Genomic DNA, 19619 nt, shown 5'->3' with positions numbered 1-19619 from the left:
GGTTCGGGCCAGAATTGCCCTCTGGGAGCATTTCCCTTGTTATTCTGGCCTTACTGCGGACATTTGTTTTTCCAGTGTTCAGTTTCTTTACAGTAGGCACATTGATCTCATGCCAAGGGTGCCCTCTTGTAGGTATTTCCTCCTTTTTGGGGCCGCCCCCCTTGATTGGTTGGGTCTGCATTCCCTAAGGCTGCTGCTAACAGGGAAATCTGCTGTTTCATTCACTTTTTTTGCTTCCCTTTCAGCGGTTTCCTCCCGATTGACGAATACTTTGCGACTTCAAGGAACATCCCTGCAAACCCCTCTAGCTTTTGAGGTTTTCATCTAATGTCTGGCCTTCCGGGGTTATAAAAGCTGCATTGACCATTCTCTGGCTTTCCAGGGCCTCTGTGTCAACGGGGGTATAGATCATGAAGGCCTCGCAGAGTCGCTCATAGAAATCTCCCGGAGGTTCTTTGGGCTTTTGAGTGATGGAGGCCGTTTTGGACCTGTTTGTGAGCCGCCTCGCTCCTTCCTGTACCCTCTGAGAAGGGCTTCTTGATAGCACTGAAGGGCAGCCGTCCCTGATCTGTGTGAAAGTCCCAGGCAGGTTGGGCTCCCCCTGCCGCCTCTCCGGCCCATTCCTCTGGCTCCAAGACTCCTGTGGGGGCCTGTCCTTGCAACCACTTTCTGGCCTCTGTGAGGATCCGGTGTCTCTTCTCTGTATTGAACAGGGTGGGATGGTGGGTTTGGAAAATGGACTCCATGATGTCGATAAGAGCCTGAGGCTTTTCCGAATGTGAAGGGGTGTGGTGCTTCCAGTTTAAAAGATCTGTAATTGTGAGAGGCTGGTAAAACAGGATTGGCTTCCCGGGTTTGGACAGTCCCATCTGCACCGATCTGGGCTGGGCTCTGTGTTTCACAGAGGGGCATCTGACGTGCAGGTGGTGCAGACCAAAGTCTTCTTACCAAAGGGGTCTTGGGATTCCCCCTCAGGGGAGCTGATGGGCCTGGGGAGACTGAAGGCGGAGGAGTCGCTAGGAGAGCTGCTTGTGGAGGTTCCAGGGCAGGGAGATGCCCTGGAACGGCTGGAACATACGGCGGGGGGGTGTTTTCCTCCGGGGGTCCTTGTAGAATAATAGGCTTTAGAGGTCTGGCCATCTGAGTTACTAAGACCCTGCTCTGACCCTTCCTTCCGGCACAGAATTGGACCCAAAGGGACAGAGTTTGGGCAATTTCTAACCAAGAATCGATGTAGGGAAATTGACCAGGGTGGCTGGGGGCTTCAGTGACTGTCTGCCAAACTGCATGAACCTTGGTTACATCTAGGGCTCCTTCTGAGGGCCAGTCTACACCAAACATGGGCCACTCCAACTCACACAAGGTCTGGAGAGTTCCGGGGGACATATGGACACCATAATCCCCAGAAAAAGATTTATTGAAGTTTTTTAACGCACACTCTAGGACTGTGATTTTGAACTGGATGATCCCATCCCTGAACCGGTGTTGCAGGACAAACAAAGGAGGAGGGCCCCTCACGAGGCCACTCAGATGCCCGCCTGTCCGTGTCTCTTGTGAGAATTTAGGCTCGTCTTAGCTAAGGCATCCGTGTAGAGTCCAGATTAGCTGTTATGCCATATGACGTAGCGGCGGAATACAGGTAGGGGCCCACTCAGACTCTGTAGCACAGGCTGTGGAGCCACAAACTGGATCAGCAGAGGCAAGCCTCTGCAGGCCCCATTCATTCACTCAATCACTCAGAGGTTACACAGTCCCACCCAAGGGACTCCCCTATCCTGGAATCTTGACTCTCAAGATTTTGGTAGATGATTGGTCTTCCCTTCCATCCGGAGACGGATGTGACTGGGATTCAGAAACTGGAGTTTTACTTTTCTGACATTTCCTGATGTTGTTCAACCCACCTCTCCACCAAGTCAGGCCAGGGTGGAGGATGCAGCCCACAGGGATCCTTTTCCTGAAGAAGGCCCCGTCAAGGGGACGAGTGGCGCTGCCTTGTTCGTGTGGAGATCTCTGCTGGCCATGCCCATCAGTCCAAAACCAGAGGCTCAAAGGGCCAGCTTGGTTGGGTTTCCCAGTCAGGGAACCAAATGTTGCAGCAAAGTCAGGAGTACCGAACCATAGAAGAAACCCACAACTGGCACTCTAGAGAGATGGATGAACTATTTTATTACGTGCGGGTCCAGAGGAGAGTCAGTCTCCAAATTCTGAGCCCCATTTTTCAGTTTTCATAGGTTTATGTAGGATTTCAGGTGGGATCAGCATAACTTTTGCTCATTGGCTAACGCATTGCTAGGCAAAATTTTGCAAATGGGGTTACAGAGGCAGAATGCAGCTGCAAGGCTGTGCTTTAGCAGGCTGATTTACAGATGCAGGGGCAGGAATTACTTGTTAGATATCCTCCTGCTTGGCCATGTTTTCACAGGTTGATTTACAGAAGTGGGGGCAGGAGTGACTTGTTAGGTATTTTTGCAAGATAATGCTTTTTATTTCTCAACACATATACCAGAGTTTGTTGGATAATTTATAGGTTGTTGGACACCTGGGTTGTCTCCAACTTTTGGCAATTGTGAATAACGCCTGGATGAACACGGGTGTGTAAGATGTTTCTTTGTGTCACTACTCTCAGTTCTTCTAGGTATATACCCAGTAGTGGTATTGCCAGGTCACATGGCAAATCTATATTCAACATCTTTAGGAACTGCCAATCAGTCCTCCACAGCGGCTGTACCATTCTACATTCCCACCAACAGTGATTAAGTGTTCCTGTTTCTCCACATCCTCTTCAACACTTGTAGTTGCCTGTATTTTTAATGGTGGTCATTCTAATAGGTGTGAATAGTATCTTGTAGCTTTGATTTTCATTTCCCTGATTGCTAGTGGTGTTGAACATTTTTTCAGGTGGTTTTTTATTTTTTATTTTTGCCATTTGTATTTCTTCGTTGGACAAATGTCTATTCAAGTCTTTGGCCAATTTTTTAATCCATTCATTTGTCTTTTTTGTTGTTGTTGAGTTGTAGCATCTCTTTATATATCATGGATATTAAACCCTTATGGGATATGTGATTTCCAAATATTTTCTCCCATTGAGTCAGCTGCCTTCTCACCCTTTTGACAAAGTCCTGTGAGGTGTAAAAGTGTTAATTTTGAGGCAGTTCCATTTATCTATTTTTTCTTTTGCTGTGCATGCTTTGGGTGTAAGGTCCAAGAAACCATCACCTCCCACAGGTCTTTAAGATGTCTCCATACATTTTCTTCTAGTAGTTTTATGGCTTTGGCTTTTATATTTAGGTCTTTGATCCATTTATGAGTTGATTCTTGTATAGGGAGTGAGATGGGGTCCTCTTTCATTCTTTTGGTTATGGAGATCCAGTTCTCCCAGCACCATTTGTTGAAGAGATTGTTTTGTCTCATTAACATGGACTTGGCAGGTTTATGAAAAACCAGTTGGTCATAGAAGTGAGGGTTTATTTCTGAACTCTCATTTCTATTCCACTGATCAGTGTGTCTGTCTTTATGCCAATACCATGCTGTTTTAACCACTGTAGCTTTGTAGTATGTTTTGAGGTGAGGCACCGAAATTCCTCCCATGTTGCTCTTCTTTTTTAGAATGCCTTTGGTTATTCGTGTGCACTTTCCCTTCCAAATGAATTTTGTAATTGCCTTTTCTATTCTGTAAAGTAGGCTGTTGGAATTTTGATTGGTATCACATTGAATCATTTTGGGTAGGACTGACATTTTCCTGATATTTTGTCTTCTAATCCATGAACATGGAATGTCTTTCCATTTATTTAGGTCTTCATTGATTTCTTTTAACATTGTTTTGTAGTTTTCCGCATATAGGCCCTGTACTTCTTTGGTTAAATTGAGTCTTTTTGTTGCTATTTTTTTTTTTAAGATTTATTTATTTAATTTATTTCTCATGCTCCCCCACCCCTGTTGTCTGCTGCTGTCCCCTCTGTCCATTTGCTGTGTGTTCTTCTGTGTCTGCTTGTATTCTCATTAGGCAACTCCAGAAACTAATCCTGAGACCTTCCAGAGTGGGGGAGAGGTGATCATTCTCTTGCACCACCTCAGCTCCCTGATCTGCTGTGTCTCTTATTGTCTCCCCTCTGTATCTCTTTTTGTTGCATCATCTTGCTGCACCAGCTCTTCACATGGGCCAGCACTCCTGCATGGGGCAGTGCTCTGCACAGGCCAGCACTTCGAATGGGCCAGCTTGCCACATGGGCCAGCTTACCTTCACCAGGAGGCCCTGGGCATTGAATCCTGGGCTTCCTGTATGGTAGATGGGAGCCCCATTGCTTGAGCCACATTTGCATCCCGTTTTGTTGCTATTGTTAATGGAATTTCCACCACTGATTTCCTCCTCAGATTGTTCGGTACTAGGGTACAGAAACATTATTGATTTTTGTGTGTTGATCTTGTATCCTGCCACTTTAGCTCATGTTTTTAGCTCAAGTAGCTTTGTGGTAGAAAAATTTCAGAATTTTCTAATTATAGGATCATGTCATCTGCAAACAGTGAGAATGTTATTCCTCTTTTCCTATTTGGATGCCTTTTATTTTATTTTTTCTTGTCTAATTGCTCTAGCTAGAACTTCAACTACATTGTTAAATAACTGTGCTGACAGTGGGCATCCTTGTCTTGTTCCTGATCTTAGAGGGAAAGCTCTTGACCTTTCCCCATTATGGTAGGATGTTAGCTGTGGGTTTTTCATATATGCCTTTTATCATATTGAGGAATTTTCCTTCTATCTTTCAGTGTGTTTTTATCAAGAAAGGGTGTTATATTTTTCAAGTGCCTTTTCTGCATTGATTGAGATGATCTTGTGTTTTATTTCTTTCAATTTGTTAATTTCGTGTATTATGTTAATCGATTTTCTTATGTTGAACCACCATTGCATACCAGGAATAAATCCCACTTGGTTGTGATTTTTCCATTTTTTTTTTGTTGTTGTTGTTGTTTTTATCCCCCTCCTTTGCAGCTTTTCTTTTTGCATGCTGTCTACTCTCTGTGTCCATTGCTGTATGTTCTTCTGTGTGTGTATTTATTTATTTAATTTCCCCTTCCCCCTTGTGACTTTCTTGCTGTCTGCTCTCTGTGTCCATTCACTGCAGGCTCTTCTGTGTTCTTGCTTGTCTCCCTTCTTTTTGTTGCATCACCTTGCTGAGTTGGCATGCTGCGGTGTCTGCAGGCTGGGCGGCACTCCACAGCATGTGGATGAGCCTGCCTTCACAAGGAGGCCCGAGGACGTGAACTGAGGGCCCCCCATATGGTAGATGGGAGCTCATCTGATTGAGCCACAGCCACTTCCCCATATAAGTTTTTTTTTAAGATTTATTTATTTATTTATTTCTCTCCCCCACCCCCCACCCCAGTTGTCTGTTCTCTGTGTCTTTTTGCTGTGTGTTCTACTTTTGTCCGCTTCTGTTGTTGTCAGTGGCATGGGACTCTGTGTTTCTTTTTGTTGCGTCATCTTGTTGTATCAGCTCTCTGTGTGTGTGGCGCCATTCCTGGGCATGCTGCACTTTCTTTCGTGCTGGGCAGCTCTCCTTATGGGGTGCACTCCTTGTGCGTGGGGCTCCCCTATGTGGTGGACACCCCTGCGTGGCAGGGCACTCCTTGTGTGCATCAGCACTGTGCATGGGCCAGCTCCACACAGGTCAGGGAGGCCTGGGGTTTGAACCGTGGACCTCCCATGTGGCAGACAGATGCCCTAACCACTGGGCCAAGTCTGCCGCCCCATATAAGTTTTTGATATGCCTTTGGATTCAATTTGCAAGTATTTTGTTGAGAATTTTTGCATATATGTTCATTACAGAGATTGGTCTGTAATTTTCATTCTTTTTTTTTTTTTTTTCCACAAACTCCCCCTTTATTTATTTTTTTTAAAATTGACTTTGTAATAATATTACATTAAAAAAATATATATATGAGGTCCCATTGAACCCTACCACCCCCACCCCACCTCTCCCCCCCCCCCCCCCAGCAACACTCCTTCCCATCATCATGACACATCCATTGCATTTGGCAAGTACATCTTTGGGCACCTCTGCACCTCATGGTCAATGGTCCACATCATGGCCCATACTCTCCCCAATTCCATCCAGTGGGCCCTGTGAGGATTTACAATGTCCAGTGATTGACCCTGAAGCACCATCCAGGGCAGCTCCATGTCCCAAAGACGCCTCCACCTCTCATCTCTTCCTGCCTTTCCCCATACCCATCAGCCATCATGTCCACTTTTCTCAATCCAATGCCACCTTTTCTATGTGGACATTGGATTGGTTGTGTCCATTGCACCTCTATGTCAAGAGGAGGCTCAGATTCCACCTGGATGCTGGATGCAATCCTCCCACTTTCAGTTGTAATCACTCTAGGCTCCATGGTGTGGTGGTTGTCCTTCTTCAACTCCATCTTAGCTGAGTGTGGTGAGCCCAATAAATCAGATTGTAGGTGCTGGAGTCTGTTGAGGCTCAGGACCTGGCTATCACATTGTCAGTCCAGAGATTCAAATCCCCTAAATATATCTTAAACCCCGACACTAACTGCACCTCCAGCACATTAGCATGAAAGTCTTATGAAGAGAGATCCCATCTGAGTCCAGATTCATCACACATAAACACCAGTTCCAAAGAGGGGCCATCTGACCTGGTAGTTAACCCCATCGGCCATGACCTTAACTCCCATGGGTCTCTTTAGCCCTCGAAGGAACCGATATCTGGGTATCTGCTTTATCTGTCTGTCAGACTCTGCTCAGTTGTGCATAAGGGCAATCCTTCTGACAGCCTCCAGACTCTTTTTTAGAGACTCGTAGCCATATAAACTCATTTCTCCTTTCCATTTCCCCCTTACATTAGGGCAAACAGCATTTTAAAGTCATGTTATTTTATGTAGACAGGGATATTCCGCTGATCCGCGTTGAACCTTCCGTATAAGGTCATTTTCATTCTTGTAGTGTCTTTATCTGGCTTTGGTATCAGGGTGATGTTGGCTTCATAAAATATGTTAGGTGATTTTCTTTCTTCAATATTTTGGAAGAGTTTAAACAGGATTGGTGTTAATTCTTTTGAAATGCTTGGTAGAATTCCCCTGTGAGTTCTGGACTTTTCTTTTTTGGGAGATTTTTGATGACTGATTCAATCTCTTTAGATGTGATTAGTTTTTTTAAGTTCTTGTATTTCTTGTAGCATCAGTATAGGTTGTTTGTGCATTTCTAGGAATTTGTCTATTTCATCTATGTTGTCTAGTTTGTTGGCATACAGTTTCTCATAATATCCTCTTATGATCCTTTTTATTTCTGTAGGGTCAGTTGTAACTCCCCCCCTTTCATTTCTGATTTTATTTATTTGCATCTTCTTTCTTTTTTTCTTTGTTAGTTGAGCTGGTGTTTGTCCATTTTTTAAAAAATGTTTGTTTTATTTGTTTATTCCCCCTCCTTGCCACTTGTGCTTGCTGGGTCCATTTGCTGTATGTTCTTCTGTGTCTGCTTGTCTTTTCTTCTCGTCTTCTCTTTTAGGAGGTACTGGGAAGTGATCCTGGGACCTTTTAATGTGGGTGAGAGGCATTCAGTCACTTGAGCCTCCTCAGCTCCCTGGTTTGTTGTGTCTCTCATTGTCTTTCCTCTGTATCTCTTTTTTTTTCCCCCACTCCTTCCTCCTCCCTCTGCCCTGCTGTTTTTTTGCTGTCTGTGTCCATTTGCTGTATGATCTTCTGTATCTCTTTCTGTTTTTGTCTTTTCTTCTCATTTTTCTCTTCTAAGATTCACTGGGATTCAATCCAGGGGACCTGTAATGTGGAGAGAGGTTCCCTGTCACTTGTGGCTCCTCTGTTCCTGGTTTCTGTTGAGCCTTGCCTTGACTCTTCTCTTTGTCTCTCTTTTGTTGTGTCATCATCTTGCTGCGTGGCTCACTTGAGCAGGCACTGGTTTGCTGTATGAGCACCTGGCTCACCACACAGGCACTCAGCTTGCCATGCAGACACTCAGCTCACCATGTGGGCATGCTTTTTTTTTTTTTCACCAGGAGATCAAACCCGGGTCCTCCCATGTGGTAGGCGGAAACCCAATCACTTGAGCCACATCCGCTTCCCATGTATCTCTTTTTTGTTGCATCATCTTGTTGCATCAACTGTCCACTCAGGCCAGCTTACCTTCACCAGGAGGCCCTAGGAACCAAACCTGGGAAATTCCATATGGTAGATAGGAGCTTAATCATTTGAATCACATCTCTTCCCAAATTTAAAAACTTAATGGGACAATAAGCGAAAAGAAATTTATTTCTAAAGTAGCTCTCAAGTGAAAGGAAAAGAATGTTACTATGACAACGTGATAAGCTATACATGTTTACATGAGCCTTAAGAAGTTTAAGATTTGAAATCTTATTTTTTGCTGGCTTGATCCATTGTATAGTGTCTTTTCCCCTCAGTGTGAAGACTCCTGTTAGCATTGCTTGTAGGCTGGTCTAGTGATGACATACTTCCTCAGATTTTTGTTGATCTGGGAATGTCTTAATCAATCCATCATATTTGAAAGAGAGTTTTGGCAGATATAGAATTCTTGTTTGGCAGTTCTTTCTTTTCAGCATTTTAAATATGTCATCCACTACTTTCTTGTCTCCTTGTTTCCTGATGAGAATGTACTTTATCTTATTGAAGATTTCTTCTGTGTGATGCATTGCTTCTCATGCAGTTTTCAGAGTTCTCTCTTTATCTTTGGAATTCAACTGTTTGGTTATGATATGTCTCAGTGTGTGTCTCTTTGGGTTAATCCTGTTTTGAATTTGTTTCTCTATTTCAGTATGGATATTCATATCTTTCATTAAATTTGGACATTTTCAGCTATTACTTTGAATATTCTTTTTGTTCCTTTCTTCTTCTTCTGGGACTCTTACAATGCATTTACTGGTACACTGATGGTATCTCACAGGTCTTCTAGTCTTTGTTCTTTCTTCATTCTTTCATCTTTCTGCTTAGCAGGTTGGATGCTTTCCATTATCTTATCTTCAATTACACTGATTCTTTCTTCTGCCAGCTCAAGTGATCTGTTGAACACGTTATGAAATTTTTCTATTTCTGTTGTTCTGGTCTTAGCTCTGTTTGCCTCCTTTTCATTGTTTCTTATATCTTTACTGATATTCCATTTGTGTTCACATCTTGGTTTCCTGATTTCATATCTCCACCTCCCCCCTCCCCCCATTTTTTATTGGTCTTTGTGCAATTTCTGAACATTTAAAAAAGTCTTTGTGTAGTATGTCCCAGATCTGGTCTTCCTCATTGATGTTTTCTAATGCTTTACCTGCTCCTCAGTATGGGGCATCATGTCATGTTTCTTTGTATATTTTGTAATCTTTTGTGTGACCTGGTATTTTAACATGTTAGCTTTAGACTTTAGATACTCTGGGATCTGTTCCTAAACTTGTATTCAGCTACTCTTATGACAGAACTTTCTTTTAGATGTAAAGAGCTAAAAAATAACAACAAAAAGGACACCTTTTTCAGTCTTTGCCGACAGGCCTGTGTGAGTGGTCTCTTGCAGACTTAGCTGTCCTAATAATGAGTTTAGAAAACAGCTCGAGTTAGAACTGTAGTGCCCTCTCCATCTTTTCTGCCCATGCATCTTGTCCTGGGCATATGCACATGACCCTCAGACTTATCCAGTTTATGCAGACTTGAATACCCCCATTATTCTAAGAAACAGTGTATCCTCATGGTCACAGACAGCACACTATATGTCCCACACCTGGCAGTCTATATCAGTCAGCTGAATTTGACTGTTCTCCCACAACATTGTTAGGAGAACTCTATCAGCCACCTCTACTTGCAGGGCAAGTTCTGGGACAAGAGCCTGCAATGAATGTCTTTCTTCAGTCCTTCAGGGTGCCACCAGAGAGATTCAAATGGTATGTGTAGAAAGGTTACTCTGCTCCCTCCAGAACTGGGGGACTTGGGACCTGCACTGGGAGTGCTGGCCAGCTAAGTATTGAGTCAATGGGAAAATGGGAGATGGACCAGCAAAGGCACCAGAAGAGTCTACCATTTTTAAAGTTGCCTTTTAAAACATTTGGCACTTGTCCTTTTACTGCCACCTTTATCTGTTATCTGGAGCTTTGAGAATTATAATTTATTGCTTAAAGCTTCTGTGGGGGGAGGAAGCCCTGTAGTATCCCCCTCTACCATATTAATGTGGTGCTTTCAAAATTTTTTAGTCAGCTTGTTTGCCTCAACTATTTTGTCCATGTCAGGCAGCTGTGATATTAAACAACTGCTAATTATTTTCACCAAAGGATTCTGGGGAAAGGCAGAGAAAATATATGTCAGTTCAAATAAAGACAAACCCGCCAGTGGGATTTTCTAAGAAACTGCAAGGCAGTTCTCATAATGGCACTTTCCTGGAGATGGAGATTTGGAGAAGCTCCAACCCTGTTCTTCTCCCTCCAATAGTTGCTGGTTTTCATTTTGGTTTTAGGGTTGTTGGTTTTCAAGGCTACCTGAGCTGGAGAGAGGGGGATGGTTAGAGGGCAAGTTAAAACACCACTAAACTCTGTTTTTACTAAGATTAAGCTGATTGTCTTGAATAAATGCTGACTGGATTGTTGCAAGCTTTTGATTAGTTTCCAGAGTTCTAAAGAATTTGATTTTGATGCTTTTCCCCAGTGTTATAATTGCTTTATGAAGCAGAATTTTTAGATTGTGCCTTCACAATCTGTATTTCTTTTGTGTATTTGTTCACTTGCTTATTATATGCCTTCCCTGTCAGACTAATTTCCACCATAGTTCCAGTACTTTACCCTATTCATTGCCTAAGATAATACTTTCAATACATATTTACTAAAAGAATGAATTGAATTTCAATATGTTATAACAAAAGTGATACAAGTTATTATGTGCCTACCATGTGTAGATACTTTTATAGAAAAGGAATATTATCAGTTTGTTGCATTTCCTTAAAACACTAGCTAAAGAGTTTGGATAGACTCACCTAGTATATGCTAAATAATATCAGAGATACAATAAAAGGAGGAAACAGGTTTTGCCTTCAAGGAGTTTATTTTATAATTGAGAAAATAGACTTAAACAGATTATACAATAAGAGAGTAAAAGTGTAGATGATAAACAGCTTTATTGAAGTTTTGTGATACAAACATTTAGCATGGTAGTATAGCGTACGATGGGCAAGAAAATCGTTAGGACACGGTCTGACTAAATAGTAATGTGAAATTCCCAAGGATAGCCTGCCATTGTCTCCATCCTTGTGGAGCTAGCTCCTTTTGATTTCATACAAAACTAATCATTTCACTGTGAGAAGTTTCTTTTTAATTGTTTCCCAATCAACAAGGCAACAAATTCAGAGGTTAATAAATTTCCCAATGTCATGCAGTGAATAAGTGATGAAGGGGAGGGACTGGAAGCCCTCCCTGGCCCATGCCTGCTCCTTACTACCATGCTGCTTCTCCATAGCAGCTTAATTTAAAAAATTTAAAATTTAAAATCATTAGGACATCCTACAGAATGAGAAAAAGGCCACTTTGTTTGGCAAGCAGCCAGATAAACATCTATATGCATATTCATGGATATACATACACATGTATATATGCATGCATAATTTTTAAAAATCAAAAGTGAATGGGGGGTCAAAAGAGGAGAGTAATGGAGAAGAGAAGAAAAGAAGAGAAGTAATGGAGAAACTTCAATTACTATTTGCAAAAAAGAAAGTTTTGTCTTTCCTATATATTCTAACAACATATATTGTACAGTAACTACCATGATCCCTCCCCTTGCAAGGCCTTTGCATATGCTGTTCCCTTTTCATGGATTGTGCTTTCCTTTCTTCTCCTAACTTACCTTACTAATCCCTCAGATCTCAGTGCAAGTTGAGTTCTCCCAAGGATGCGCTCCCTAATCTCTGTGACTGGGATAGGTCTTCATTTCAGATTCTGATAGTATTGTGTTCCTCTTTTTCATAGCACTTGTGACAGCTCTGATTTTTTTGTTTGTTCGTTTTTTATTTATTTAAAAATTTAAAAAAAATTTTTTTTGACAGCTGTGTTTTTATATTTGTATGGTTATATGATTAAAACTGTCTCTTCCACTTGACTGTGAGCACTGTGAGAGAAAAGATACATGTCATCTTTTAAAAACAGGTTTTTTGAGGTATAATTTATATGCCACAAAATTCACCCAAATTCATCCATTTTTTAAAAAGATTTATTTATTTATTTATTTCTCTCCCCTTCCCCCCTTCCCTCCCTTCCCCCTCTCCCCCCGCTTTGTCTGTTCTCTGTGTCTATTTGCTGTGTGTTCTTTCATCCGCTTCTGTTGTTGTCAGCGGCACAGGAATCTGTGTTTCTTTTTGTTGCATCAGCTCTCCATGTGTGTGGCGCCATTCCTGGGCAGGCTGAACTTTCTTTCACGCTGGGTGGCTCTCCTTACGGGGTGCGCTTCTTGCGCATGGGGCTCCCCTACACGGGGACATCCTGCGTGGCATGGCACTCCTTGCACACATCAGCACTGCACGTGGGCCAGCTCCACACAGGTCAAGGAAGCCTGGGGTTTGAACTGCGGACCTCCCATGTGGTAGATGGATGCCCTAACCACTAGGCCAAGTCCACTTCCCCAAATTCACCCATTTTAAGTGTATAATTCACTGATTTTAAAAAAATTTATTTCTCTCCCCACCCCACCCCCCCAGTTGTCTGCTCTGTGTCCATTCACTGTGTGTTCTTCTGTGACCACTTCTATCCTTATCAGCAGCACCAGGACTCTGTGTTCTTTTTGTTGTGTCATCTTGTTGTGTCAGCTCTCTGTGTGTGCGGCGCCATTCCTGGGCAGGCTGCACTTTCTTTTGTGCTGGGGGGCTCTCCTTACGGGGCGCACTCCTTGTGTGTGAGGCTCCCCTGTGCGGGGGGACACCGCCGCGTGGCAGGACACTCCTTGCGTGCATCAGCACTGTGTGTGGGCCAGCTCCACACGGGTCAGGGAGGCCCGGGGTTTGAACCGTGGACCTCCCATGTGGTAGGTGGACGCCCTATCTATTGGGCCAAGTCTGCTTCCCAATTCACTGATTTTTAAAAGTAAATTTACAGAGTTCTACAACTATACTCACACACCAGTTTTAGAACATTTTCATTACACCCTAAAAAAATTAATCTTGCCCATTTGCAGCCAATTTCCATTTTCACTCCCAACCTCTGGCAATCACTAATCTGCTTTCTATCTCGGTGCATGCTTTTTCTGGTCATTTCATGTAAATGAAGTCTTACCAGATTAGTCTTTTAAATTTGGTTTCCTTCACTTAGTGTAATGTTTTTGAAGCTTATCTGTATTGTAGCATGTATTAGTGCTTCATTTCTTTTTTTATTGTTCAATAATATCCTATATTATGGATATACCACATTTTGTTAACTCATTCATCAGTTAATGGTTATTTGTATTATTTCTACTTTTTGGCTATTATGAATAATGCTGCTATGAATATTTGTGCACAGTCTTTGTGTGCATGTATGTTTACAATTTTCTAGAGGTATCTAGGAATGGAATTAACTTTAAGAAAACACAAAACATTTCCAAGGTGGCTGTACCATTTTACGTTTCCACCAGTAATGGTGTCTTATTTTGCCAGAGCTGCTTTGCCAAACACCACACAATGGGTTGAATTAAGCAATAAGTCTTTGGCTCAAGGTTTTAATGTTTTTTATAGGCCAGAGGTCCCACATCAAGGTGTTGATAAGGCCATGCTTTCTCTCCGAGTTTGTAGCATTCTGGAGATAGTTTGCCGCAATCCTTCAAGTCCTTAACTTGCATCTCTGCCTCTATCACCTGGCAATGTCTCTTGGTCTCCTCCTGTGTCTTTCTGTGACTTCTGGCTTCTACCAGTTTCTTGCTTCTACTTCTCCTGCTCAGTTGTTGAATTTCCTGTCTTCTATAAGGCCTTCATTAATATGAATTAAGACCCACCCTAATTCAATTTGGCCATACCTTAACTATTAATAACGTCTTCAAGGGTCCTATTTACAAATGGGTTCAAACCCACAGAAATGTGGATTCAGGTTTGAAAACATGCCTTTTGTGGGGCACATGATTCAATCCTGAATAAAAGGACTTCAGTTTTTCCACAACTTCACCAATACTTGTTGTTTTTTCATTATAGTCATTTTATTGGTGCAAAGTGTTTTTTTAATATAATTTTCCATGTCCATTTTTGCTCACATTATATCCTCAGACCTTGGTATAGTGCCTCGCACATAGTAGACACTCAGTAAAAATTGTGGCAGTAAAGAAAGATTAATATAGGTTTACAGATGGCAACTTTAAGATGGCTTATTTAGAAAAGGTTATCCCAAGGTAAATTTTTGGTCATTTATGGAGAGAGACTGAGTCTAAAGAAAGTCCAACCCGGGGAGCGGACTTGGCCCAGTGGTTAGGGCATCCGTCTACCATGTGGGAGGTTCGCGGTTCAAACCCTGGGCCTCCTTGACCCGTGTGGAGCTGGCCCATGCGCAGTGCTTATGCGTGCAAGGACTGCTGAGCCACGCAAGGATGTCCCTGTGTAGGGGAGCCCCATGCGCAAGAAGTGCGCCCTATAAGGAGAGCTGCCCAGCATGAAAGAAAGTTCAACCTGCCCAGGAATGGCGCCTCACACATGAGAGCTGACGCAACAAGATGACGCAACAAAAAGAAACACAGATTCCCATGCCGTGGACAACAGAAGCGGACAAAGAAGAACACGCAGCAAATAGACACAGAGAACAGACAACTGGGGCGAGGGGTAAGGGGAGAGGAAATAAATAAATAAATCTTTAAAAAAAAAAAAAGGCCAACTCCATGAACTTATGACAGTAAGTTGTATAAATGAGGAATATCCCAGATATCTGGCACTGAGACATTCTCATTCATGCCATGATACTTTGTAGGTAATGAGAATATGCTTATTTCATTCATTTGATATATCTCTCTATATGTATATTTATATTTATGTGTCTCCTATGTTCTAGGTATTGAGCATACCCGGGAACTGGGGATATAGCTTAAACAAGACAGATATGCATCTTGTCCTCATGGAGCTCACAGTCTAGTGGGGGTTACAAAAAATTAATAAGCAATTAGCAATTTAACATGACAAATACTGTCATGGGGAAAGTACATAATAATGTGAGAACATATGGAAGGGACATCTAATACAAATATCTAAGCTCAGACATGAGGAAATAATGTCAGGCAAAGCATTCTAGGCAGCTGGAACAGCATCAGCAAATGCACAGAAATGCAAGAAAATTTGGAAAATGGGAAACTCTTATCATTTCTAAAGGCTAGGATGGGGAGGTGAGCAGGGTCCAAATCCTATAAGTCCTTCCAAGCTGTTTTAAGGAATCTGAAGTTGATCCTGTGGGTTTTAAGCAGAGAAGTGACACAGTCACATATGTGATTTTTTTTTTTAGAAAATTTTAATTGAAGTATATCACTCATACATAAGCATACATAAACAATAAGTGTATAGTAATAGTTGTAAACGTACAAAACAAGCATACATAGCATCATACAGGATTTTCATACCTCACCTTACTATCAATATCTTCTGTTGTTGTAAAACATTTTGAATTAATGATTAAAGAGCATCCTCAAAATATTACTACTAACCAAAGTATTTTCCCCCAACCCACCCTATTATTATTATTTATATCATTTTTACATGAATATACATAAAGCATAAGTGTATGGTAAAACTTGTGAACTTAACAAAGCAAACATGCATAGCATCATACAGGGGTCCCATACATCAACCCACCACTAATACTTTGCATTGTTGTGAGACATTTGTTACAAGTTATGAAAGAATATTGTTAAAATTTTACTAACTATAGTCCTTATTTACATTTGGTGCATTTTCCCCCAACCCACCCTATTATTTTTTTTTATTTTTTAAAAAATATTTATTTATTTATTTCTCTTCCCTCCCCCGCATTGTCTGCTCTCTGTGTCCACATTCGCTGTATGTTCTTCTGTGACCGCCTCTATCCTTATCAGCGGCACCGGGACTCTGTGCTTCTTTTGTTGTGTCATTTTGTGTCAGCTCTCCTTGTGGGCAGTGCCATTCCTGGGCAGGCTGCACTTTCTTTCGTGCTGGGCAGCTCTCCTTACGGGGCACACTCCTTGTGCATGGGGCTCTCCTACGCGGTGGGGCACCCCTGTGTGGCACGGCACTCCTTGCATGCATCAGCACTGCATGTGGGCCAGCTCCACACGGGTCAAGGAGGCCCAGGGTTTGAACCGCGGACCTCCCATGTGGTAGACGGATGCCCTAACCACTGGGCCATGTCCGCTTCCCTGAATATAGTTTTGAATTTCCAGGGTTTGAGCTGCCTGTTGGCCAAACTTGTGGGACTGGATGCAAGAGAGAGAGAGATCTTGGTTAGAAAAAGAAATTTTGACGTCATCAGTTAGTTGGATAGTTATTGATGCTATAAGAGTATATGAAGGGAAGTGCCTGTGGTTCAAGCAATTGAGCTCCCATTTACTATATATGGAGGACCTAGGTTCGATTCCTTGAACCTCCTGTTAAAAAAAGAAAAAAAGGCATTCCAAACCTGCGTGGAGAGGCACAAGGCCCCTATGCAGTGCAGAGATGCACCAAAAAGGCAATGACACAACCAGATTTTTTAAAAAAAGGAGTTCATGAAGGGGAATGGATGTGGCTCAAGTGGTTGAGCACCTGCTTCCCATATGGGAGGTCCCAGGTTTGGTTCCTGGTGCCGCCTATATAAAACAACAACAAAACAGCAAGCAAAACAAATGAAAAAACTCAGGGGAGGCGATGTGGCTTAGTGGTTTGGTTGAGTGCCATCTTCCCACATATGAGGTCTTGGGTTCAATTCCTGGTCCAGGTACCTTGAAAAAAAGAAAAGAATACATGAGATTGGCGAGGAAACATGATATACAGAAGAGAAGAATATCTAAGACCAGCAGAACCCTCCATTTAAGAAACAGGTAGAGAGGAACTGCAGGGAAATAGAAGGAAACTGGGAGAGTTTGAGGTACCTGAAATGGAGGAGGGGGGAGTAGTTGCCAATGTCTTCCCACTAAGATATCAAGTAAGGTATTAAATTGAGAGATGTCTATTGAACGTAGCAACAATGGGGTTCTGATACTTACCTGGCAGGGGAGATACCATGATCACAGAAGTGGTTTTCCCAGGGCAAGTCTTATCCATTGCACTCCTGATATGCTGACCCCTGTGATTTCCCCAATGAGGAATATTCAACTGCATAATTTGTGGTAGTAGGGGACTGCGTTTGAGCTCTCCCCTGTAAAAAAAAAAAACACAACAAAAAACAAATAAAAAACCAGTAAGGTGTTGATGAGTTTGGCTAAGATGGTTTAATAGAATGATGGGGGCAGATAACAGATTGCATTACATTGAGGAATGAATGGGTGATCAGAAATTGAAGACTGAGTACAGATAATGTTTTCTGGAAGTCTGGCTGTGAGGGAAATGAAAAAGAGGGCAGTAGCTGGGTTGGAACATGGGGTTAAGGAAAAGCTAATTTTTTTCATTGAATTCTCTTGATTGCTTTTCCTTATAGGTGTATGATTTACCTCTTTAGTATTCTGTTTTCTTGGCGTCATTTCTTTTTTTTTGTGAGGTGATGTAGGGGCAAGAAATGAAAATATTTAACTAGTTTTTACATTTTGTAGTTAATACTTTCCGTGTGGTAAGAAAATTGCTTTGTTGTCTTAATTAGCTAGATTTTCTCTGTATAATTTTTGAGAGATTGTCTTTACAATTAAACCTTATTTTAATATATTGTATCTTCTGTTTGTTTTTTAGATCATTCATCGAGATATAAAACCTGAGAATATTTTAGTTTCCCAGTCAGGAATTACTAAGATTTGTGACTTTGGTTTTGCACGAACACTAGCTGCTCCTGGGGACATTTATACGGACTATGTGGCCACACGCTGGTATAGAGCTCCAGAATTAGTATTAAAAGATACCACATATGGAAAGTATGTATGTTTCAAGGTACTGCCTGGCATTTCCTGGCAGCTCTTTTTTTCCTGTGGTGTTTATCAGTAATTCCTCTACCCTGTCTATATCCCTATTATACCCTCTACCTTCTGTGTTATGGGTTGGGGCTAAGGAGAATGACACCTCAGTGGTAGCCTAACAGAAATGCCCTACAGGCCCCTGCCATCTTGCTACTTCTGCCATGCCTGACCTTTGGGGCTCAGTTACCACAGCTCCAGAAGACCTGTGCATGGTATATACATGCTTGCTTTAAGCCGTACCCACCCTTGGCGGAACTGCCTCCAGTTTAATTTTAGCCTTTACATTTGACAAAGATTTATAAATTTTTTACCTCCGTGTTGCAATAGGAACTTCCAAGTGTCCTATTTCCTAGAAAGTGGCACTCTCATTGCAAAGACCAACAAATAATTTTTAAAATACGCCATTCTAACTACCTCAAAAAATAGCACGGTCTCAGTCTAATGTGTAACAGCAATCTAATATAAAAATACTCAGTCCTGAAGAACATAAAGGGACCAAGGTGTACAATACAAGAAATGGAGGGAGAGAAATAATTTTCACATGCTTTTTCTAGAAACTCTGATTTTGTTATAACAGCTACAAGTAATGAGTACTTTAAACCAAGAACTGTTCTAAATGTTTTGTATGTGTTAGATTATTTATTCTTCACACCCTATGAAGTAGGTGCTACTGTTATCATCCCCATGTTAAATAAGAGGACACTAGGCACAGAGAGTTAAAGTAATTTGCCTGGCATCGCATAACGTGAATGGCAAAACCTGGATTCTAATGCAGGTGGTCAGGATTCAGAGTCCATGCTTCAGAGTATCTTCTCAACTGTATCTACCACTGAAGCCCTGTACAGATCTTCCCTGTGTCTCAACCACTTCATCTGTAAAATGGAAATAATAATCAAACCTGCTTCATAGATTTATTGTGAGGATTAAATGATTTAACATATGAAAGGGCTAAAAAATATAGTAAATGCTCAGTAGATGTCAGCTTTCCTTCTTCAAGTTTAAGGTCCCTCAAACGCCCCCCACCCCACTCCCCGCTTGCCTCTGGTCACAATATAGCCTTCTGAAGATCTCTCTTTGTTCCAATTGTACCTCTCTCCATGATGTACCTTAAATTCCTTTTCTCATACATTTTCTAACTCCCATTCCTTGACCCAACATTATATCCTCTTCTATATCCTCTAGTGCATTATCTGTAAATATTGTGCCAATTAATATTTAATGTTGCCTAGTTATTTCTTAAGCTCTTTTTTTTTAACCTTCTGCTGAAAGAATATCACTGAGACATAATCTCTGGTATTCTACAGAGCCAAAACTTGGCATCTTGCATACAGTATGATTGGATTCTATGAGGCTTCACATTGTGTTTGAAACAGATTTGTTAGTGAGTCCCTTTTAAAAATATCTTTTTCTTATGAAACAAAACACAGATACAAAAAAATTCACAATAAATGAAAAGCTTCAACACCAGATTGAAAAACTATTTTTATGGTCACTCCAGAAGACCCTCAATGGACCCTATGCAAATTACAACACATTCCCTCCTCCAAATAGTTAACTATGGACTTTCACCATAATTG

General features: G+C 41.7%; 1 protein-coding gene and 1 non-coding gene across 4 annotated transcripts in view; both read left to right on the top strand.

Moving 5' to 3' along the window:
* Positions 1 to 19619, top strand: part of CDKL3 (cyclin dependent kinase like 3) — a 126353-nt gene that overhangs the window by 50468 nt on the left and 56266 nt on the right. For all 3 annotated transcript variants that reach the window (XM_058278799.2, XM_058278790.2, XM_071210036.1), the window contains exon 4: positions 17822 to 18000. In XM_058278799.2, the coding sequence (XP_058134782.1) occupies positions 17822 to 18000 (179 nt within the window). The remainder of the gene's footprint in view (positions 1 to 17821; positions 18001 to 19619) is intronic.
* Positions 17138 to 17300, top strand: LOC131275896 (U1 spliceosomal RNA). The gene has a single exon (XR_009183370.1). It is a non-coding gene; the product is annotated as a U1 spliceosomal RNA (small nuclear RNA).

Source organism: Dasypus novemcinctus, chromosome 2 (genome assembly GCF_030445035.2).
Source record: "Dasypus novemcinctus isolate mDasNov1 chromosome 2, mDasNov1.1.hap2, whole genome shotgun sequence".
Lineage (NCBI taxonomy): Eukaryota > Metazoa > Chordata > Mammalia > Cingulata > Dasypodidae > Dasypus > Dasypus novemcinctus.
This window is presented reverse-complemented; position numbering and strand designations above follow the sequence as displayed.